At 35.3% G+C, this 24,655-nt stretch overlaps 2 protein-coding genes across 2 annotated transcripts in view; both read right to left on the bottom strand.

Moving 5' to 3' along the window:
* LOC145693111 (carboxypeptidase D-like) overlaps nt 1-12,697 on the bottom strand; it is a 116,437-nt gene extending 103,740 nt beyond the window's left edge. The window contains exon 1 of the mRNA XM_081768816.1: nt 12,209-12,697. Coding sequence (XP_081624942.1) covers nt 12,209-12,673 — 465 coding nt within the window. The 5' untranslated portion in view covers nt 12,674-12,697. The remainder of the gene's footprint in view (nt 1-12,208) is intronic.
* A 2,688-nt stretch (nt 12,698-15,385) lies between these two features.
* On the bottom strand, nt 15,386-24,349 carry LOC145693110 (uncharacterized). The gene is made up of 2 exons (XM_081768815.1): nt 22,871-24,349; nt 15,386-18,346 (listed from the first exon to the last, which is right to left on the bottom strand). Exon 2 carries the CDS (start codon nt 18,342-18,344, stop codon nt 16,359-16,361), a length of 1,986 nt encoding a protein of 661 aa, XP_081624941.1. The 5' UTR covers nt 18,345-18,346; nt 22,871-24,349; the 3' UTR covers nt 15,386-16,358.
* Nucleotides 24,350-24,655: the final 306 nt, after the last annotated feature.

Raw genomic sequence — 24,655 nt, 5'->3', positions numbered from 1 at the left:
AGATAGCAACCAGGGCCTACAGTTGAACGGTATTCACCAGGTTATGGCATATGCTGATGGTGTAAATTTAATAGGGGATGATAGGAGAACAATAGAAAGAAATGCAGAGATCTTATTAAACGCTTGCAGGGACATGGGTTTAGAAGTAAATGCAGAGAAAACTAAATACATGGAAGTGCATCGGGACCGTAATATGGCAAATTATAGATGCGTTAAAATATTAAATAATACTTTTAATAAAGTGGATAGTTTCAAATATCTAGGATCAATATTAACAGAGGAAAATCATATCTACGAAGAAATTAAATGTCGACTAAAAGTAGGGAATTCGTGTTACTACTCGGTTCAAAATCTCGTGTCGTCGCGAATTCTATCGAGGAATCTGAAGCTTAAAATATACAAAACGATAATCATGCCTGTTGTTCTGTATGGTTGCGAAACATGGTAGCTTACTCTGAAGGAAGAACATAGACTGAAAGTATTTGAGAACAAGATCCTGAGACGAATATTCGGACCCAAGAGGAACGGGAATGGGGAATGGCGGAAACTTCATAACGAGGAACTACATAATTTATACGGTTTACCCAACATTGTTAGGGTCGTCAAGTCTAGGAGGCTTAGGTGGGCAGGTCATGTAGCTAGAATGGAAGAAAGTAGAAACGCTTTCAAAGTCTTGACTGGAAGACCAATCGGAAAACGACCATTAGGAAGACCTAGGCGCAGATGGGAGGACAATATTAAGATGGATCTCGCAGAGATTGGAATACAAAGTAGAAACTGGATGCAGTTAGCTAAGGATAGAAGTCAGTGGAAAGCTTTTGTGAACGCGGCGTTGAACCTCCGGGTTCCATAGGATATAGAGTTAGTTAGTTAGTTTCTTCCTGAAAATCTTCAGTGGTGCATTCCAAAAATTATTACCAAATTTCAAACTATAATTACTGGTATCAAACCATCATGGCTGTCACCGCCAATCGGCTTCCCCATGGAAATTTACTTTGGTACTCTGCTCCACCGTCCATTGAGCGTTTCAACACCAAATCCAACAACTTACTCCAATTTAGTCGACCACTAAAACACAGTTCACATTAAATCCAGTAAACTCTGAGGTAATTTTCTTAATTTCTGCACAATTTATGGATGAGGAACTAGATTGTATGTCTGATCTTCAACACGGCTTTTGGTAAAGAGACAAAGAATAACAAGGGGAAGAGAGCTAATTGGTTCTTTGGTGATGCAACAAAAGGATAACACCTAAAAGCTCGACATATCAAAACAAGCCGAACCAATGATAAAATCCGGAATGAGTCTCAAACGAAACTGGGATTTCTTTGCTCCAATGAAAAACAATTTCTACCTAAACAAAGGGATGTGCCAAAAAGATATCATGGCCGAATTTCAGAATGAAATTTTTGAAGAAATTAAGAATTAAATTTTAAGTTTCCTTGCGAAGATTTCCAACATGTAAATTCCCTTGAAAATAGTACAAAACATTTAAGAAACTACAAACTATACACCTTTGAAACCACATAACTTAATAATAAGGACAAAATATGCAATAACAATAAAACATCACATTTAATTTTATGGACACTACTTCTATATTATTTTGGCAAAATATTACAATTTAAAGCTGAACCCTAAAATATAATTTAAAATAATTTTCAATTGTCTTTCTGAAACTAAGTATGAACATGAATATATAGGGGGTTCCAAAAAAATCACGGACCATGATACATTATACTTAGCTATAATGTAACAATCAATACAAGAATGAGTCTTTTACATTTCTGACTTTCAATTGCGGGCAGATTTTACCTGCTGCACATGATCTTCAATATTAAGGCTGCCTCATTTTATGGTCATATTTCTGAAGTAAAAGCTTGGGAATAAAATATACAGTTCGTAAAACAGTTAAAACTTATATATTCTATATATCGTCTTTTGCTTATATGTTCTTAAAATTAAGAATGCATAAGCACAAGAAATAGAATACATCACTAACTCACTCATTCCCAGGGTGGAAAAAAATCATGATTTTTTTCAAAAAAATCATTTTTGTTGATTTTTTTGATTTAAATCGATTTTTTTTATTTAAATCAATTCTTTTTCTTCGTATAATATAAGTCGCGAACTGAAGAAAAAACATTAGGAAATAGTATTAAATGTTAATTATGTCATTTAAGTGAAAGTATTGGGTTTTAATTTTGAATTAATTCCCAATCGTTAACCAATTTCAATCCCAAACAATGTTTCTTAAGCATTAAGGAAAAAGTACAGCAATGTTTATCAACATGACACTTTTCTTTTCACGAAAGTTACTGATATTTGGCAGGGGCATATTTTTAAACATTTGGAACTAGCTAGCGGCACGAAATACATATAAAGTACATAAATTTCGTCTAAAATTAACTAACTCACTCTATGACTTATGGAACCCGGAGGTTCAATGCCATGTTCACAAAAGCTCTCCTGACTTCTATCCTTAGTCAACTGAATCCAGTTTCTATTTTGTATTCTTATTTCTGCGAGATCCATCTTAATATTGTCCTCTCATCTGCGCCTAGGTCTTCCTAATGGTCGTTTACCGATTGGACTTCCAGTTAAAACATTGAAAGCGTTCCTACTTTTTTCCATTCTAGCTACATGTCCTGCCCACCTGAGCCTCCAAGATTTGATGACCCTAAAAATGTTTGGGGAATGGTATAAATTATGCAGTTCCTCATCATGAAGTTTTCGCCATTCCTCATTTCCGTTCCTTTTGGTTCCGAATATTCGTTTCAGGATTTTATTCTCAAATACTTTCAGTCTGCGTTCTTCCCTCAGCGTAAGCGATCATGTTTCACAATCATACAGCACAACAGGCATAATTATCGTTTTATATATTTTAAGCTTCAAATTCCTCGACAGAATTCGCGACGACAAGAGATTTTGAACTGAATAATAACACGAATTCCTGCAGGAATTTTCTGCAGGAATTCCAAAATTAAAAAAAAATCAAGATGATCAGTTCCAGAATAACAAACATTTGTGATTGTTAAAAATATGCTTTATGTAACGTGAAAAACAGTTCAAATGCGAGTTGTCCGTGCATTTAAGACATCTATACATAGCAGGCACGTTTTTATACTTTTCTGTTGGCTATTTTATTTCCTCTGACATTTTTTTCCTGCACAGGCGCGGCAAATTTTCTGCGATCACATCGCAGATCGCGGCATGTTCTGCAATGGGGTCAAGTATCCACTTTATCAAAAGTATTATTCGATATTTTAACGCATCCAAAATTTGTCGTATTACGATCCCGAGGAACTTCTATGTATTTAGTACATAAATTTCGCCCAAAATTTTAATTTTTTTTTTTTGTTTCGGAGAGGGGATCGGACCCCTCTAAATACGCCCCTATTATCTGGAAACAAACAAATAGACGTGGACACAAAAGAGTTTTCATCTTAAATGTCCATGGTGATTTCCCCGTTGGAATAAAAATTTTAAAACCCTGTGTTACAAAGAGAAGAAAGCAGGGTTCACCAGTAACCCGTTCAAACGGGATTTTCCCTGATCGTTCCCTATATGATACTCGTTTTCATACTGTGCTTACATACATTTGAGTATCATTGTATTATGATTATTATCTTCCATAATCAAAATAACAGAAGAGAAACGGGATTTTACTTACTTTCACTTTAAATTAATTCATTTCGGAATTTGATTTAAATCAACGATTTTTATTTAAAAAATCAAGTGATTTAAATCTTGATTAAAATCGTGATTTAAATCAGACTGATTTAAATCAATCCACCCTGCTATGGCCTATGGAACCGGAGGTTCGATGCCGCGTTCATAAGAACTCTCCATTAACTTCTGTCCTTCGCCAACTGGACCCAATTTCCACAATTTCCACTTTGTATCCCTATTTCTCCGAGATTCATCTTAACACTGTCCTCCCATCTGCACCTAGGTCTTCTTAATGGTCGTTTTTCGATTGGATTTCCAGTTAAAACTGAAAGTGTTCTTACTTTCTTCCATTCTAACTACATGACCTGCCCACCTGAGCCTCCTAGATTTGACCGTAACAATGTTTGGTAAACGGTAAAAATTATATAGTTCCTCGTTTCTACCATTTCCCATTCCCGTTCCTCTTGGGGCCGAATATACACCTCAGGATTTAATTCTCAAGTACTTTCATTTCTGTGTTCTTCCCTCAGAGTAAGCTACCATATTTCGCAACCATTATAGCACAACAGGTGATTATTGTTTTATATGTGCATAGTAAGAAAAACGAGAGAAAGTCGCAACGGCATTTAACCGGACAGTCCTAGTTCGATCCCCAGTGGAGCCTTAATTATTTCTAGCTCTACTTTCCTCTCAATGTGGTTCAAGGTTCACCCACTCTCTATAAAATGGGTACCTAGAGAAATCTGGGTATAAAGATCGTGGTGTGTGATGCAGACTACGTTACCTGTACGTCTAAAATAGCATTCACATTGAGAAACTTGGAGATAAAGATGGCTGGAGTGTGATGCAGATTACATCACCTATACGTGCACAAGTCGAGTAGTGTGGTCCCTTATCTCCAACAAGCCCGCAGGCTTCATTGGCCTGTTCTGAAGGCTACCTTTACAAATGAAGAAGTTTTTAATATCCACAATTTTATCTAAAATGCACCAGAAAATAAAATACAATGGGGCTACTTCCGCAGTTGATATCGGCATGCGGAAGACTGCAGAGTAATGTTCATGATTCCGAAAATAAATTTCCTATTCTTTTTCTTTCTTTTACACGGAAGCTGTATTACAAAGTTAAAAAAAAAAAAAATCCTGTGGTCATGACAGTAGGCGTGAGAGCAGAGAAGCAATGGCGTATAGGGTCCATGACATTTGGGCGCGGCCTTTTGGGCGTAGACATTTGAACGCGGCCGTTTGGGCGCAAAACCTTTTGTCCTTGGTTTATCTACCTACGTATGTTATAATGTATTTCATAACTAGAGCCCAAATGTTTAAGCACGGGATATTTCGAAAAACTTTCGCAAATAATTTTGCAAAAACTAAAATAATATCCTGAATACAGCGAAGTTTCTGCATATCATGCACAACTTGTCTCTACCAATTGAAAAGAAATGGGAAGAAACTGTAGCAAACTATGACTGTCCGGTCTCCGTACTAAGCGACTTAGTTTTAAAAGAACATTTTCTTTTAATAAAATAAGACATATATAATAAAGACATGTAATTTTGTTAAAAAAAGTATTTTGTCAATGTTTTATTATTTTAAAGATGTGACTATATATTCATATTGCACTGTGTACTTGATTTGTCAGACATTATTAAATTTATCTTAAAATGTGTACAATACTGTACATGTTTTCATTTTCTATAATAAATTATTAAAATGCGTGGTACAAAACATAAGAAACAAATAAGAGTTGTTTTTGGAATTAAAAATGGTATTTTTAATGATATGAATGATCAGGAAGTATTTATTGAATTTTTTTTTTTTTTTTTTTTTTTTTTGTTATTTAATCTGCCCATTAGGCCGGATAGTTGATATTCTATTGTATTAATAAAAAGTTATTTCAGATTTCATAAATATAGGCATTTATAGGCACTAGCTATACATTGGAATAGGAATAGGCAAATTAAATTTACTGTAGGCAGTCTGTGACACCCCAAAAGAAATTTCTGTCCTTTATAAAATATGTAACGTAAAGGAACGATACGATTGGGCGGCAAAAGAAGCACAACACCATTTCCAATAAGAATATGGAATCTGTAAGACAGTATGACGTCCTGCTCCGTGGCGTGTACTGGAAATGTGGTTACAAATAGAGTTCATCCTGCTCTGCACACGAATGGGGACGTGCGAAAGTTTCAGACATTCATCGACGACTAGGGTGGGCATTGGTGTGCAACGTTCAGTGAAGAAGGGAAGAGTGCAGAAGATGAAAGACCAATGTGGGCATACCTCCACGTCCACGACTCCAACAAACGACAGAATACAGGAAATTGTGTTAGCCAACAGGCACGTAACTGTGTGCTGATTCGATCTCCAGTGGGGCCGGGGATTATTTCTAGTTCTACTTTCCTTTCAATGTGGGTCAGGATTCACCCACCCTCTATAAAATGGGTATCTAGAGAAATCTGGGCATAAAGATCGCTGGTGTGTGATGCAGACTACGTTACCTGTACGTCTAAAATAGCATCCACATTGAGTGTTGGAAATACTCAAAACCACCACAGGATTCATGACTTGGAATATCAAACGGTGGGTGCCGAGAGACTTCAGCCCTGATCACAAGACTGTACGAATGGCTATTAATATGTAACTTGGGGAGGGGGTATTATGAGGTTTGCTTCCCTAAATTGTCTAAAATAATCCCTGATTTCTATTATATATGATAAGTGGAGGAAATAACAGATTTTATATAACACCAAATACTCTGTAGGTGTGAGTCCAATGACATAGGAAGAATCAAAAATGCACGACTGCACCGGGACTCGACTAGGTCTACGGTTTACCATGACGATGCGTTAACCTTCGGGTGCTCGCATAGGCGGCATTTACATCGTCTTCACAGACAAATATGTATCAAGTTTTAAACATGTTTAGTTGAAATGTGCGTGTCTGTGTGGGTTTTCATTGAACTGGAAGCGATTCGTGGCAGAGTTGCAATAATTACTAAAAGAGCAAGGGTAAAGAAAATGCTCCCACGTGAGTGCCCGGAATTAAATCACTGGGATATCTGTAAAGGGATTAGGTGTGATATATTGGGTGTGTGATAAAGTGGGTTATTCCCTCTACTTACAATACGATATAAACTCAACCGTCGAAGGAGTTCCAAAATGTAGTTACCAGACTGTCCAAGCACAACTGCAGTTGCATAGTCCATGTGTTCTGAGTGGTTGAGCACCGACTTCCTAGGAATAAGACTGCATGACTGTTCATGGAGTATACTGGCTAACGTAGAGGTTAACGCGTCAGTACTCAGCCCATTCGGTGCACTTTTCACTCTTTGTATATTGTATTTGTAATTTCTACCTTAAATTAACTGTATTCTATTGCCCAGTCAATATATCCTTCATAACTGTAACTGCTTCAAGTCTTTTATTGTTTTGATTGATACTTCTAGTTCATGTCGTTTCACTGCTGAAATTATTTTATGCGTTTCGGGATCGTCACTGTTCAAATAAACTTCAGAAATTAAATACGAAGATATCCTAGGCTGCACAGACTTCAGCATGTATACTGTCGTACAATTCTTGTGAAATGATGCGTTACTGGTTGTGTGGGAAGTGGGTGTAAGTTAAATGTTTTGTTTTGCCTATTACGTTGTGTGCATATAGCATAGGTAGGTATGTCAAAATGGGTTCTTTAATATTAAGATTGTGATGTGTCAGTTACATTTCTGGAATGAAACCACTGAAAGTAGAAGTACAAGCAAATACATCAAGCCATGTTACAACCTTGTGCATTTACTGCTTATTCCGAGGTTGGAATTACTTAAATTTGAAAACATCTATTACTTCTGCTTTTATTTTTGAAAATGTAACCAATACATTACTCTTTCGCTATTCTAATAGCTGGTCTACTTTTGATTACTTTATGCTCGCATACAAACTACTAAAATTAACCAGTAAAATGTGTTACGGCTTCCATAAACAATAATAATAATAATAATAATAAAATAAAATAAAAAATGTCAAATCAATAATATTATGTATAGAAGAATAAACAATTGGAATGGCAAGCTGAATCCAGTTCTGCAGTTGCCTGAAGCATTTACAAGAACATTTACAAAAACAATGTAATTTCTTCTAAAAACAGTTAACAGAAAAAAAAAAAAAAAAAAGACAATTGTACGTCGGAATTTTAACGATTTTGCTTGAAATAAAGACCTAACTGGCCAAAGAAGATTCTCATTTAGTTGGTTTAATTTCACCTATGGGTAAAAAATATGAATCTTTTACAGAAGAGAGGAGGCCTTGCAGAGGGTAGAGTGGCTAAATATATACACACCACTACTACTGAGGCGTGCAGCAATTTCCGTTCGCAATTTCTCACTACCTTCTAACTTTACACATTTTTACTAAATTTAAATTACTCTGCTTCCTCTGCCCTTTCAAATTGTCTAATTTCTCTCCTCGTAACTTATTGTTCACATTTCACCCTCTTATTCCTAATCTCGTCCCATCATTTTGTAACCTCCCAAATCTTGGGATGTGGTAGCTATACTACATGAGTCTACTATTGCTCTTTCTTAAGATTTCATATTTGATTTGGTTTACTGTTTCGGGTCTTCCTATTATAATTCAGTCTTGATCGAAAACTGTACAAAAATAAATACATCAAGTATGTCTTAATACATTTAATCAGATTACTCAAAAATGCGTAAGAAGTTCGTAATATCCAGTTGTAACTTCAATTTAAATATTAATTTCATTCGTCATATTTTTAAATTACCTTTTTAAAAGTTGGTTTCGGAATATTTAGCATTTTTGTTAGTTTTTCAACATTATTTTCGAACTATAAGAACTCTCCATATTTATTTTGGTAAAGAGAAAGTGTCTTCCAGCGAGTAACTGTATTGTTTTGAATGAACATAAGTGGCACCAAAATTACATGAAGTATAAAGCTAGCATGAATTAATTAACGCACATCAAAATTCCTTTAAGTGTAAAGCAGCTATGTATTACAAAATGCCATTCGTCTAGAAAATACACGGTACTCTGAATTTTGTTGGCATCGTAATACGCAGGCTAATTCGTGGTAAATATTTTGAAATTTTCATTGGCACCTTAGTATGGATATTCCCTGAAAACTAAAGTGCTTTCAAAACTAGAAACAAATTGACAGCTCAAAAACACGTGCAGATTTGTTTTGAAGAAGGGAATCTACGTCACATAGTTATTGCGGTCACTCAGCAAGGGTTGAATCATAGATGTCATTTTAGCAACAGTGGGTGGAGGGTTTCCTTGGCAACAGACCTTAATATTCCAATGTTGCCCCTAGTAAACATGTGTTTTCAGAAGGAAAGAAGCTATTTTAGTCTTTCGTTTCTTTGTGTGTGGGAGTGGTCAGGAAACACAAACAGCACCCCTCCTTCCCAACATGCACAAAATGGGACGACAAACATATCCTTTCATCCATCTAAAGAAACCAATATTTAGAGATTTTCCTTTTCGTTAACTCACAGGACAGTTCCAGCTAATGACACACCGGGATGCACACGAAGTGACAACAGCGTACCACGTGCTTCTCCAAACGTCAATTCGTTTCTAGTTTTTAAAATACTATAAATTACTTCTTTATTTTGGAAGATTAAGAACTTATTGCCAGAACGCTATATAAACGTCGCGCCAATATATATATATATATTAGATACTGAAGTTGCAGTTTCATATTATGAAAGCGTGGAGACATAACGGAAATATTTCAATTTTCCATTTTTGACGAAAGACGTGATATGAGTTAAGTTTAGAGTTGTCCCTCCGTTTTATATATATATATAAAAAAAGAAATTTACAGAAGAAATGGGGTAAGAAATGATGATCTGGAGTTCTTATGTGATGTTTAGGTGTGAAAGTTTGGCAGTAAAGTTACGTTTAAAACGAGAAAAGATATGTAAAAGTGGGTACTATTTGCAAGACGCGGAAGGTTTTGATGACTGAACAGCATGGTAGTCGTACAGGATGGGGAATCCGTGCATTGAATATATTTCCGCATTGAGTTTTACAGAATTATATAAGAATATTGAAGAAAATCTATTAAATTTTTATGAGAACCATGGATTAATGAATTTAAGTGATAACTGAAGCTTATATGAGAACCTATTCCAGTCTAACTAAAGTCTTACCAGGTAACCTAACCAAACCAAACCTAACTTAACCTAGGCTAACCTAACAATTTTTAATGTTTTAACTACATTTTTCTAGGTTGAAAACTGGAGGGGCAACTCTAAACTTAAGCCCGTGATATATCGGTATTGTTTATATGCGGCATTGAAATTATTAACTGTGAAGCTATGGTCACTGTGATTCTGCTGTGTATTGATGAATTTCTAAATGAGGTGTAATTCAATGAGATAATTTCTTTTGTACATTATTCGGTATGCTACGACTTCAGAACTATTTTGTTTTCTGATAAATAATTTACAGAAATCAGTAGTTTAAAGTTACCTGCAAAGTAACCTGTTATAAGCTAGTAATTCTATACGAAGTAATATGTTTGGGAACTGAACAATGTTGCCATGTACCAAAATTTGAAGTAACTTGTTTATTGTTGATGCCAATAGTTTGCTCCCTGATTAATGGTTCATATATTGGTGCAATGTGAGACGTACTTGCAACATTTAAAAGAAAATATTCGTACTTCAAGAATATAACGTAAAATAAGTATCATTTTGGTTTTGCACTCCCGTTCACCTTTACGGATATATTTTTCTTCTCAGCAGAGTTGGCTGGTTTAAACCAGCTGCTTTAAAAAAAAAAAAAAAAAAAAAAAAAAAAAAAAAAAAAAAAAAAAAAAAAAGTTTAAACCAAAAAGAAAAAAAGAAACGAAAAATGCTTTAAATACTGTGAACTTCATGATGACGTTTCCACATATCAAACCATCTGCATTAGTTTGATCTTCTTTTCACCTTTTAATCAAGGTGTCCCATGTTCAATTCTCGGTAGAACCATAACCCTTCTTTCATGTGTAAACCAAGTAGCGGTTTGGATGTCACTTTAAAGCGAAAGTCTTCTTTATAACCTCGGTATTACATAAAGATGTTAAGCCTAAACATACGAAACGAAGCCAAATTGTATGTTTTTGCTTGCCTGAATGCTTGTTGCTTTATAAAGAAGCAAAGGTTGCCTAAATGTATTGACAGACATTGATAAAATTTATCGACTGCTTACGTAGCTTCCAACATTAGCTTCGATTGGACTTAGTTTTAATTTTATTGAATGATATCTACATACTAAATTTGGAATTTAATACCTCAGTTTTAGCGTACTGATTACAATACGTTGACCTTAGATTTTACATGAAAAGCAATAACAGGATTTGCTTTGCATTTAAATTAATAACACTATTTTCCCAAAGGCTAACGCGGGAGTTTCCCCGATTTATATGTAATTCTGTATAATGGTTTCACTGGCAAGGTTCTAGATTACTGGTCCCCCTTCCTATTGACCAGTAATAAAGACAGAAAACAACGTGTCCTGCGGGGCTCTAACCCGCCTTCACTCGCTAACGCTCGCTCGGCAATACTGTGAAAATTAAATGTATAAACTTTAGTACAGAAAGAAATCAACCCAGCTACTAACATACACTCGGGACCAGTAATCAAGAACTTTCCCGGTTTCACTTGTGCAACTATTTATCTTTTTGTCCTGAAATGACTCTTGACAATTATCTTAACAAGTATGTAAAGATCAGTACAACGTATTTTTATCAGGAGTCCTTCGTGAGTGAGTCAGCAAACTCATTGCATTTGTGGCCAATTAGTCCCGGTTTCTAGTCCAAATGGAGGAAAATTTCTCTCGGATGTAAGTCGGGAAGGTGTTTGCATCCCGCTTTAAGCTTATAACACCCCTTCCAGCATAGCGCTGTCGTTGCATAATAACAGCAAGGCGAAACAAACTTGTTTCTGTCCATATGTAATATAAATACATAGAGAAAATTATTTAAACCAATAAAACCTGGTTTAAACAAACAAAAAAAAAAAAAAACGGGTTTTTGGTTTTTTAAATAGAAACCATGGTTGTTGCCAACCCTGCTTGTCAGATATCCGAATGACAAGTGTCTGTAGTTATTATTGTTTCACGTCCCACCCAGGCTATGAAACACGATGATAATAGTGGAATGAAGAAGTATGAGGAAACGAGAGAACCACAAAAAACTTACGTGCATCCTATTTGTTCAATAATTTACTTGGCGACAGCTAGGGATCGGCCCACGCATCACAGCTGAGTGTTCTATCCCTGAGCCGTCGCAGCCCCTTTTGATGTTAACATATGTAGTAAGTGTTTGTTTTCGTCCATCATTGGTAGTCGGTAAAACAAATACAACGGAACAATACAAAAATCAAACATGTTAAAACGGCAAAACTTTTTAACCATTTTCAAATCGTGAATAGGATTTCCTGGTGAACTTCGGGAAGCTAAACGCCAATACACAAACCTCATTAACAACAAATAAATTAAGGAACTTGAACAGTGAAAAATTATTACCTTAGAATGTTCAAATCCGTCTGGATTCATCGAGGGTACTAAATATATATCAGTAGAATTCACAAGCTTTGCTACCCGAGGATCTGTATCATAATTGAGCAACAAATATTGAGCCAGGAATATAACAAGTTCTCGCCCAACAGCTTCATCGCCGTGCATATTTGCAACATACTTAAACATCGGTTCTCCTATCTGACGATTTTCCACATTTTCACTAATTTCTAACGCCCATATACTACGATTTTCTAAACTTTTTCCTATTTCATGTAGCTTCGCCATATGTGGATACTGTGCCGTCAGTTTATTTAACACTGACACTGTGTCTTCGTAATTGTGATAACGAGGTTTCCCAGCATCATATAAAAACGATTCATCTAACACACTAGTAACATTTACGACTAAAATACAAATATAAACATTGAATATGACAATCCACTGACACAACCACTTCACACACGTCGCCATGTTTCACGGAACAAATGACGCATAGATCAAAAGGAAGAGATATAACATCGATGATGTCACAGTAGTGATCACGTAGCCATATGTAGGGTTATTTCTTCCCGAATTCATATTGTCGCTGCATATTTATGAGACTTCTATGATCTATGCTTCATATTGAAAATTTGCAAAACACATATGAACCATACATTATGGTTGTAGATTAAGTAAGTACACTACCAGAAATAGTTGTTCAAAAAAAATTTTTTTTTTTCATTAATTATCCCTCGCAAAAGTTATGTCCAACATAACGCCATCCGTTTTGGGTGAAGTTGAAGGAGGAACATTGCAAATATTGCTAGATCTTGGAACAGTTTAAATATCGATTTACATGTTCACAACGCAATATTTGCGACTAGTTTGTAACACATGTTATTAAACCTTAAAAAAAAAAAAAAAAAAAACACGCACACATTTGCGTAAGACGTCAGTCAGAAGATTTTGCAATCGTAGACGCAAACTTAGTAATCGTATTGGCGGACTCGCAATCTGATATTTGGGACAAAATTACTGAATAAAGGTGAGAACTGCTTTGCAAACAAGAAAGAAAAATCTTAAAAAAAAAAAAATTAAAAATGCATTTAGTAATGAAGAACTTCATCACGCTGTTATACACGTTCAAAGAAAGCTTGAACAAGATTTGTTCAAGACCATTTGAGAGCATTTGAAGAAAAAGACGTCATTTTTGTCTTGAATTCAAGAGATTTTGTAAAAGATCATGATGTTCGAGATCGTGCAGATTAAGAATGTGGAAGTCAGTTCGTAGATTCTTTTATATCACTTTTCTTGCTTTAAATAATACTCTAATACATTCTAGTGCGTTAATTTATTGAGGCATGCTCAAATAACCAAGATTCATAATATACACACAAACTGATATGCAAAAAATTACTGTTATTGCGAAAAACACACACCAACATATGCTAGATGATTCCAAAAGCAAAAGTTCTGTCTTAACCAGTTCAGAACAGGGTGTAGCTGGAGATCTGCTTCCTTAGAGAGCAGGCGCACTAGTGATGTTGGGTATGCGTGTAATATTTTCTTACGATTTACAGTCACTATTGATATCAGAATTTACATAGCATTTATTTTTCCATTCCCATGCTCATTTCCATTTCCACAATATTAGAAAAGTTCATCTAAAATTTCATTCTATAAATTAATGCTATGTCTTCATCTCATTCATTAGTCATTACATATATTGTAATGTCATTCGTTAACTGTAGAAACTAAGACGGAGAATAGTTCATGAAGAAAAAGGTGTATAGTCGAGTGTCTACATCTGATTTGCAGACGCAATATTATTAAGTTGGAGCGAATGAAATATCCATTTTGAAGTCTGGCAGAAAACTTACCCAGGAATGGACCATGATCATGTATCTAATGTCACAAGCTGTGTACATATCCAGCAAACAGGGCTCCAGACAATCAGAGAGCAGTGCGTTATTGAACATGGTCGTATCAGAGTGTATCTTGGAGAACATACAATTGTAAGTGCTTTGTCAATTTCGTTCCGGTGACAGCATTGGAAAACCGATCATTGTGGGCACCGACTAGCGTCATGTTCAGATGAGTTCCTCAGAAATACCGGAAAAGCAGATATTCAGAAAAATGTTCGTGTCATTGCAGAAGAGTTAACATACATGATATCATTGTTGTTCGGCAACCCCTTGCAAGCATTGAAGTGAAAGAGTTGGATTCCTGAGTGCCATGTGAGTTGACAGCGGCCAATAATAACCACCGTCTCGATGTGTGCAGTTCTCTAAGTATACGAAATAACCAGGAAATGCTTTCCCGCATCTGATTGTCATTTCAAATGAAAAATGGATCTTTACGACAATTGTAAATAGACAGAACAGTGGTTGGAGCGTGATTATTACCCACGACAGTTGCCAGAAGCCGCAAGTGATGTGCTCTACATTGATCATGCAAGTGTTGCATAAAGAAAGATATAGGCTTTCCATGAGTTGCAGTATGACATCCATCCTTACCACCGTATTCTCCTGTATCTCTCATACTGACTACCGCTTTTTCCTTTGTTCAGGATAGAAAAGAAGCTCCTCAGAATTTGAAATTTGTTTCCTTTTCACCACAATATGGATTCCAATTTCCAGCTGAGCTAGTTATCCCAAACCAGACAGATTAGAGACGATTTTTAAAAAGACTAATGTTTTCCTTGTCAGTGGTCGACTTGAAAAGATGGACTTTAGGTGGTGACAGAAACACATAAATATCACCAGAAACCAAGGATTTTACAGTGGCAAGGACTACGGTGAGCATCAATTGTTTGAAAATATTGTTAGTCGCCCACTAGGTCTGTACCGAACTGAGTCTCATTATTCATTACATCCTTGCTGGTCTTTAAATTTCAGTAAAACATAGATGTTCATTTTATTCCGACCTCACTCACCCTCGCCCTCGCGAAAGGAATTGTCCATCGCCTCGCGCACCCTAGCCCTCTCAGTGACAGTTAGCCCTCGTCCTCGTGCTGGAAATTTGTCCTCGCCCTTGTGAAGGGGGTTGTCCTTCGCCCTCGCGATGGGAGTTGTCCATCGCCCTCGCTCACTTTCGGCCTCATGCTGGAAACTTGTCCTCGCCCTCACAGGTGTAGTAGAACCGTAGGTTCTTGAAGGATTTAAAGAAAGTACGTAGGATCTTTTCGCGGCAAATCCCAGATAGAGAAAGCCGTATTTATTGTTGAAAAAAAATAAAAGTATTAATTACAAGATTCACTACTCCAAGATTTCATAGAATAAAATAATGATATATATATATATATTGAAAAATTATATCTTGAAGTGATGTTTTGAAGTATGTTAAGATTTAGAGTTTCCAAAAGACTTCAGGACGAAGAGTTAAATTTCTAGTTGAATTAATCGAAAGAATTAAGACTAAGCAGCCAGCCAGTAAGAACCGTAGTTCTTAAAATATAAGTATATGCTCTGGGTGGATGAGAAAAAGAGTCTTCTTTGGATGAATTCTCGCGGTAGTTACGCGTCTATGATTTTAACACTGAATAATCTATCTGTGAATTTTCACAGTTTATATATTTAACATTAATCTTGTTGTTCTCGCCTTTTGGTGTTAAGAGATTTCAAAAAGGAAACATTTAATCTCTCATGTGAGTGTCTTATCATTGAACTTCAAAACATCACGTACACATAGTCATAGTCATCCATTTGTTCATACATTAATAATACTTCTGGAACCAAGTATTGACTTTGAGTACATAAGATAGTTAACAGAACAGAAAAACAAAACTTTGAAGCTGACAAATTATCGATGTTAACTTAAGAAGTCATGATCATGTGCCTTAAGTAAACAAAAACGGCAACTAGAGAATTATCTACCAAAAAGCAAACACAACGTGGATAGCTGAAAGATTATCTATAGCAGTTTAGTTCGAAGTCAACCTCAAGCAATGATTTCATCTTTAAGTCTTATCAGTTTAAAACCAAAAGTTCATTCTTTTAGAATCACTTAAATGAAAAGGAAAAATATACTTGCAATTATATCAGAAACTAAAATATACAATATTAAAAGAAAAAAAAAATAAAAATATACTCCTGGTACAGCCATATATTACACTTCCCCCCTTATCGAAAACAAAATTTTATATCGTAAAATTTTGTTTTAAGTTACTCTCTGCTTATCTAATTTTGTTTCTAGGACTTGGTACTTTTCTGTTCGTGAGAGGAATTTCTTCTGATTCAGTTACCTCCAATGAATTTGCTGTTTTACTCATTATAACCACCTTATCAGCAACATCGTCTCGTTGTTGAATCTTATTTACAATAGTGGGCTTAAAACATATCTGTCTGCAACATGTATCATCTTTGTACCATTTGTAAAATAACTTCAAACATCCGCATCTTTTACAGCAACAACAAATTACAATAATAATAACTATTGCAGCACAGACATACGCAATAATAGATAAATTTGATACAGTATTAGTATGATTAAGTTTCCATTCTTCTTCAGATATTTGCTGTTGAATTTCATCAACCTTGTGACTTGCATATTTCAAGTCTTGGACAGTATTAATTACATGTTTCAAAGGTAAATCTATGGTTATATCTGAAAATGGAACTTTCTCACCCAATACTTCACAACAATCTAAAGAGAGGTTAAATTGAGGAATTACATCTTTGTGGGAAACATTAACTGACAGAATACTTTGGGATTGGATTAAAGTACGAATACCATATGCTTTACAACCATTGTCTAAGTGAATTTTGCCAGATCCTTTCAAATTCACATCATAAGGTTCTTGTGATTTACAAACAATTGTTAGTTTTTCATTTTCTGGAGCGATATACAACCAATTATTATTACCTATAGGAACTAGCATTAGTTCTGTTAACTGTACAATTCTTTGATTGCAGTCATTAGGTATATTTCGAACATATTGAAGCAGTTTAGCTTCACAATCTTCATGCAAATGTGTCGAAAGAATAGGGAAGTTTTGTTTACAAATAAACCAATCATCTCTTAAAATTTTACATTTTTGAAACTCTATTTCACTTATTTTAAAATAGTGTTGTTTCGTGCTATCCATAAGTAACATTTCCTTTTCTGGCTGAATAAAAATGTATTTATCAGTTTCGTCTACTTTAAACGGAAATGGCATTACCTTATAAGTGAAATATTTCATATTTTCCGTGAGGGGTAATCGAATGACATAACCTAATATACCATCATTAATAAAGACATCTAAAGAAAGAAGTTTCAAAAGTAAATACCCATATGAAACGCTAAGGGGAATGGGTAATGATACACCATTATTTAAGTCAACTTGACTAATTTTAAAATGTTGAAGTATCTGAAATGGGGTTATTATGTGTGGTTGTAATATTCCATGTTGAGCATTTAGGATAGCTCGTAGGACTATATCATACTGTGCTTTCAGATCTCTACACAATTGATCTAATTTTTGAATGTGATCATTTAAGGCTACCTTTAGTTTTAAATTTAGAAATTCTTTATTTAACTGAGAAGCACGTTTATTCAGCTCATTCTTTAATAGTTCTATATTTTTACTTAATAACTCTTCATTATTTTCTACAGCATATAAAGTATTATTAATTGAATGTAATGTCGATTTGACCACTACCATTTGTTCTTTGCTCAGCTTCAGAAAATCTTTCTGATCAGTTACTAATTTATTAATCTGCTGTGTGTAATAATCAGCATCATGACTATCCAAAGTCCCAAATAGTACCTTTGAAATTTCACCTACAAAATTGAATATTCCTCGTTTATTTCTATGAGAGTCACTTGTGACTTTTGTAGTTTGATCTATGATTTTACGTAACTCTTGAATTCCTTGTAGTTTTTGAAGAATTTGATTCCCATTTATGTTATCACAACTTGTTTTGTTGGCTTGTACCATATTTAAATTACATATGTGTTTTGTGACAGAAAAATACTTATTAATTACATTATAATTAAAATCTAACATAGACAGATTCACAAACACAACCAGTCGCCATTCTACATTGTATATTTGTGTGAAACCCAAATTATTATAATATAGTCCAGGTGAATCATGGAATTTTTCCACTTCAACGCCAAGGAAAGCAAATCCCAACGGGAGAGAAATAGCCAAAAGCAGAAAGAGTAAACGAACCATACCTGAAAGAGGTATGTTATGATATTAGAACTTCTCAATAGTATAGTTTTAGTCTATTCGCATGCACAGTTGTTACCTTTCCTCCTCTTTTAATCTGACAATTTACACCTTTTGTGTTAATGACTGTATAGGGACCTACCCAATAAGAAGTTAGTTTTTTCGAACGTCCACGACGTACGGATTCATCAAAAAGTAAAACTTCATCACCAGGTTTGAAAAGAAATTCATTGCTATCTTGATCATAATATTCTTTGTTCTTTTCCTTGGATATCTGCAACTTTAATTTGGCTAGTTGATGAATTTCTTGCAGTTTCTGCTTTAACTCTTTGACATAGTCGTCGTAGTTATACAGAGGTTCAAGGGGTTTCTTTTGGAGAATGCCTGGAATATTAGCTTTCTTACCAAACAACAACTCATGAGGTTGAAAATTTGTACTTGTGTGAGGAGTTGTGTTATATACAAAAAGAGCATAAGGAATATAGGTGTCCCAATCTCTTTGGTTTTCAGACACAAAATGTCGTAAAAATTCTTTCAGTGAACGATGAAAACGTTCTAGACTACCGTTTGATTGTGGGTGATAGCTAGAGGTATTTATCTTTTCAATTTGCAAAATTTTACATACTCTTTTCATGATATCTGACATGAAATTACTCCCTTGGTCTGTAAGAATTATCTGTGGAATACCGTATTTTAAAACTATATTTTCTACAAAAGCTCTGGCTATTGTATCAGCATCTTGTTGTGGTAGAGGGACTGCAAATGTATATTTCGAAAGTTCTTCTTGGACTGTTAACAAATACTTGTTACCTTTGTCTGTTGTTGTTAGGGGCCCTACAACGTCTAAACATACCTTTTCTAAAGTGGTACTAGGTGTAGTTGTAATTTCGAGAGGCATTTTTACTTTGGAACAAATTTTGTTTCGTTGACAACTGTCACAGACCCGAATGAATTGTTCTATATCTTCTCTTAACTTTGGCCAAAGAGATATTTCTAAACCATTTAATTTCATGTATTCTTTTACTTTTTCGTACGTACGACAAACACCTTGATGGCCTCCTATTGCAATTTCGTGAAATTCTTTTAATATGTGTCTTTTGGTATCTTCGTCTAAAAGATTTCTATCTGCTACATCTGCTTCTAATGCATACATTCTACTTAGAGCATCTGCATTTGTATTCCTTTTCCCTTGTTTGTAAACGATTTCATAATCTAGCTCTTCTAATTGAATTCTCCATCTAATTAATCTAGAGGTGGGATCCTTTACCGAAAAAACCCAAGTAAGTGGTTTACAATCCGTGACAAATGTTACTTTTCTGCCAAGAATGTAAGGTTTGTAAATTTTGGAAGCCCAAATTATCGCAAGTAATTCCTTTTTTAGTTGCACTGTACCGAGTTTCCGCTTGATTCAATTTTCTACTTGAGTAAGCAATAGGTTTATCTTTTCCTATTTCACCTTGACTTAAAATAGCTCCAATGGCGTTGAGGCTAGCATCTGTGGTTACTATGAACGGTTTTGAAAAATCTGGGTATTCTAAAACAGGAGCTTGAGTTAGTTTTTCTTTCAAAGTTTCAAAAGCAAGTTGGTGATTAGCAGACCATTGAAATTCTGCGTCTTGTTTTAGGAGAGAGGTTAGAGAATATGCGATTTTAGCGTAATCGGGAATATGTCTTCTATAGTATCCTGTCAAGCCTAAAAATCCTTTTACTTGTTTCTTATCCTTGGGGACTGGAAATTCCATGACTTTTGAGATAAGCCGGAGATCTGGCTTCACTCCGTCAGCTGTAATGACATGGCCTAAATAAACTACTTCTGGTCTAAAGAATTCTGATTTGTCTGGTTGTAATTGCAAATTATTTTCTCTAAATCTTTGAAAAATCTCTCGGAGTTGTTTTTCATGTTTTTCTAGCGTGTCAGAATATATTACGCAATCATCCAAAAAAATGAAACATGAAGTACCTTGTAATCCTGATAAAACTGTATTCATCAAATATTGAAATGACGATGGCGCGTTTTTTAGCCCAAAAGGCATTCTAAGATAATGAAAATGACCTTTGTCTGTTGAAAAGGCAGTTTTCGGTCTGTCTTCTTCCTTAACTAACACCTGATTATAACCAGACGCAAGGTCTAAAGTGCTGAAGTGTTTGGCTTTTCCTAAACGGTCCAAAATGTCTACAATGTTTGGGAGCGGAAAACAATACCCAATAGTCAGATTATTTAAATTTCGAAAATCAATTACCACACGATATTTCTTTTTCCCGGAAGCATCCATCTTTTTTGGAATAACTAACATGGGAGAATTGAAAGGACTCGTAGAAGGGGTAATGATTTCATTTTCTAACATTTGTTCTACTTGTTTGTTGACTTCTTCGCGATAAATTTCTGGCAATCGGTAATTCTTTTGGTTTATGATACTACCTTGAAATTCTGGTTTGAACGGAATAGAGTGTTCAATAGCTGCTGTTGCAGTAAGTTTATCTCCAGGGAGATAAAATATATCATTATAGTCTATACAGAGCTGCCAAATTATTTCTTTCTCTTTTGAATCTAAATGTTCTAGTCTGACAAGAGATTTTAGTAGTTCTAATCTTTCACTAATACTACTATTGTTACTATTGTTTTTATCCTGTTTTATGTGAGCAACTAAAGTTTCGTCGACTTCCACAAATTCTTCTAATTCGACTGGAGCAACTTCAATAACCTTTTCTTCGTCATTTATATTCATTACACAACTAATGCATTTATTATCTTTGGCTACAGTGAGGCTCTCCGCAAGAAAAATCCCTTCTCCTAAGGATTGTTTTGAAACTATCCCTACGCCATTATTCTTTGCTGGAATTTCAACTAATAGTTGACAGCGACCTGGAATAGTATATTTCGTACTACTTGTTTCAAATGATATGATGCATTCGTGTTTCTCTAAGAAATCTCTACCTATTATTCCTGAATAGGAGCTAGGTAATAATTTATCTACTACATGGAACAAAGCCGGAATTGATTTCTTATCAATTTCTAAATTTAAAGTTAAAGAACCACATGAAAATAAAGGGGAACCTGATATACCCTTGATTTTCGTAACTTTACTATGATCAATTTTATTCACTAATTCAGGAGACAGAATGTCTTTATGAATGCATGTAATGTCTGATCCTGTATCTATCAAAAAATGTTTAGTAGTTGGTCCTAATTCTTTTATTTGTACTTCAAGACTACCTGGAGGTTTTTCTTTACAGCCCTTTTTCAGAGGAGGAAAGTAAACAGACTGCTGATTTACTCCCGTCGACCGTTTCCCGCATTCATTTTGATACACTTATTTTGATTCATACTTTTCTCTGTACCTTGTCCCTGTCTTCCTTCAGAAAGACACTTCGACCCACAGCTGTGGCCGGAACAACAATACTCGTACTTACTAGTAGAGTCTTCATGCATCTCATGTGCATGGCAACACATATGGGATCCCTCTAAACTTTGGTTAGCACTATACCGCACATTTTTATTTTGTGTGCCTTTACTATGTTTTAGTCTACAATTGGCCTCAATGTGCCCAGGCTTCTTGCAAAAATAACAAGAAATGTTTTTCTTAAATTTCCTACTACCTTGTGATTGTGAGTTCTTCCCTTTCTCAGTTCTATCCTTATTAGACAATTGGTTAGATTCCTGTTCCAAACAAATTTCTACAGCCCCACCAAAATTCAAAGTGTCACTGTCTTTACTGCGAGCTATCATTTGAATTTTGTCGTCTGAAAGACCTTGTATGAAAGATGCTTTAGCTAAATGCTGAATTAGCTCTACGGCTCCTGGAACATGGTTTTGATGTAATATTCTTACCGCTGCTTCTTTTAATTGACTCTGCAGGGAATCGATGCGCGAACCCCAATCTGCGATACTCTCTGTTTTGTTCTGCCTGGCGCTAAACAATGAACAAGCGTAAAAATCGATAGTTCTCCTAATCGAATAATTTTCTTGTAAGACTTCTTTTACTTCGGCCCAAGTTCCAGTGGCACTTCTAACTAACAACTTTGACTTTGCGTCACCAATAATACGTGCTTTCACAAATTTCAATAACTTACTATGTTGGGACGGTTGAACTAGAGAAAAAGCTGCATCGCAGTTATCTATAAACTCAGGAAGAGCACGTTTGTCTCCATTGAATGGGTTATGTATTAACTTTAAAGCTTCCGAAATGGAACAATAATCTGTTTCAGAATCGGCGTTACTGTTTGTTTGCGAATGTGCCATGTTTTACAGAAGTTTATGTAGTTATCAATTTACCTTACTAATCCTACAGACAAAAGTATTTTTTAGCTTAAGATAACCTTATAATCCTTTCGGACACTCCCTTCTATCGAAGAACGTACAAAAGCGCGTGTACTGAAGTGGGTTTCCTTCTTCGTAAAGAACGCGTATTAATATTCTTTTGTCCTACTCTTAATAACTTGTATTTCTGGCCACGGAAAAAACAGTTATTCACACTTGAATTCTTCCAACTGAATCTCACAAGAAACCTAAGAAATTGTTTTGTACTCACTGTTTGTTGTGGAACTGTAAGTCCTGGGTAGATTGCCGCTAAGCGTGCTGAAACAGATGCTGGTCTCCGCTGAGAGATGAAATCTAGTTGTCCTGGGTACCCTTTGTTAGTTCTCTCCGCTGCAAAACCGGGGTCTTGATTGTCTTCTTGTATACTGGCAACAAACTGTCACATGGGGTGTTCACAAAATGTCTCTGCTTGGCAGGATTCGGTTCTTGCTGTCCCTCAGGTTGCGCCTGCAACCTGGCACTCCGTAGTAAGGAAATTGAAACTTCACACTTCGAAAAATTGTTAAAATGTTGGCTGCTATTTTTCTTCGTCCTGGCTTACATAGCCACCCAGATGCATATATATAATGAAAACCCGTAGTTTTCTTTTTCTTTTGAAGAAAGACTCAATTTCAATATAAAAATTGCAGAGACTGAGATTTACTGCTCTCAGTTCCGCCAAAAAATTTTTGAAGTTTCCTGGTATAATGGGTTAGTTTGAGATCGAACTCAGGTCGATGTGTTACGGCTCCGCGAATCCCACCGCTGCCACCAATTTATCTGTAGTAGAACCGTAGGTTCTTGAAGGATTTAAAGAAAGTACGTAGGATCTTTTCGCGGCAAATCCCAGATAGAGAAAGCCGTATTTATTGTTGAAAAAAAATAAAAGTATTAATTACAAGATTCACTACTCCAAGATTTCATAGAATAAAATAATGATATATATATATATATTGAAAAATTATATCTTGAAGTGATGTTTTGAAGTATGTTAAGATTTAGAGTTTCCAAAAGACTTCAGGACGAAGAGTTAAATTTCTAGTTGAATTAATCGAAAGAATTAAGACTAAGCAGCCAGCCAGTAAGAACCGTAGTTCTTAAAATATAAGTATATGCTCTGGGTGGATGAGAAAAAGAGTCTTCTTTGGATGAATTCTCGCGGTAGTTACGCGTCTATGATTTTAACACTGAATAATCTATCTGTGAATTTTCACAGTTTATATATTTAACATTAATCTTGTTGTTCTCGCCTTTTGGTGTTAAGAGATTTCAAAAAGGAAACATTTAATCTCTCATGTGAGTGTCTTATCATTGAACTTCAAAACATCACGTACACATAGTCATAGTCATCCATTTGTTCATACATTAATAATACTTCTGGAACCAAGTATTGACTTTGAGTACATAAGATAGTTAACAGAACAGAAAAACAAAACTTTGAAGCTGACAAATTATCGATGTTAACTTAAGAAGTCATGATCATGTGCCTTAAGTAAACAAAAACGGCAACTAGAGAATTATCTACCAAAAAGCAAACACAACGTGGATAGCTGAAAGATTATCTATAGCAGTTTAGTTCGAAGTCAACCTCAAGCAATGATTTCATCTTTAAGTCTTATCAGTTTAAAACCAAAAGTTCATTCTTTTAGAATCACTTAAATGAAAAGGAAAAATATACTTGCAATTATATCAGAAACTAAAATATACAATATTAAAAGAAAAAAATAAAAATATACTCCTGGTACAGCCATATATTACACAGGTAAAGTCGACCCTCGCCCTCGCGAGGATGGTTGTCCATCGCCCTCGCTCTCGTACTGGAAATTTTTGCTCGTCCTCGCGCACCCTCGCCCTCGTTCACCTCACCCTCGCGAAGGGAGTTGTAAATCGCCCTCGCCTTCACATCATAGAGGGAGAGATTATTTGAGGGTGAGGAAGCCCTCGCGAGGATCAGATCCTCAATTTTACACCCTATTTGTTGAATTGTTTCCTTGACATGTCCTAAAAAAAAAAACTA

The sequence above is a fragment of the Thermobia domestica genome, chromosome 8 (assembly GCF_964235325.1).
Source record: "Thermobia domestica chromosome 8, izTheDome1.hap1.1, whole genome shotgun sequence".
Taxonomy (NCBI): domain Eukaryota; kingdom Metazoa; phylum Arthropoda; class Insecta; order Zygentoma; family Lepismatidae; genus Thermobia; species Thermobia domestica.
The sequence above is the reverse complement of the archived record's forward strand: the minus strand, read 5'-3'. Positions and strand labels throughout refer to the sequence as shown.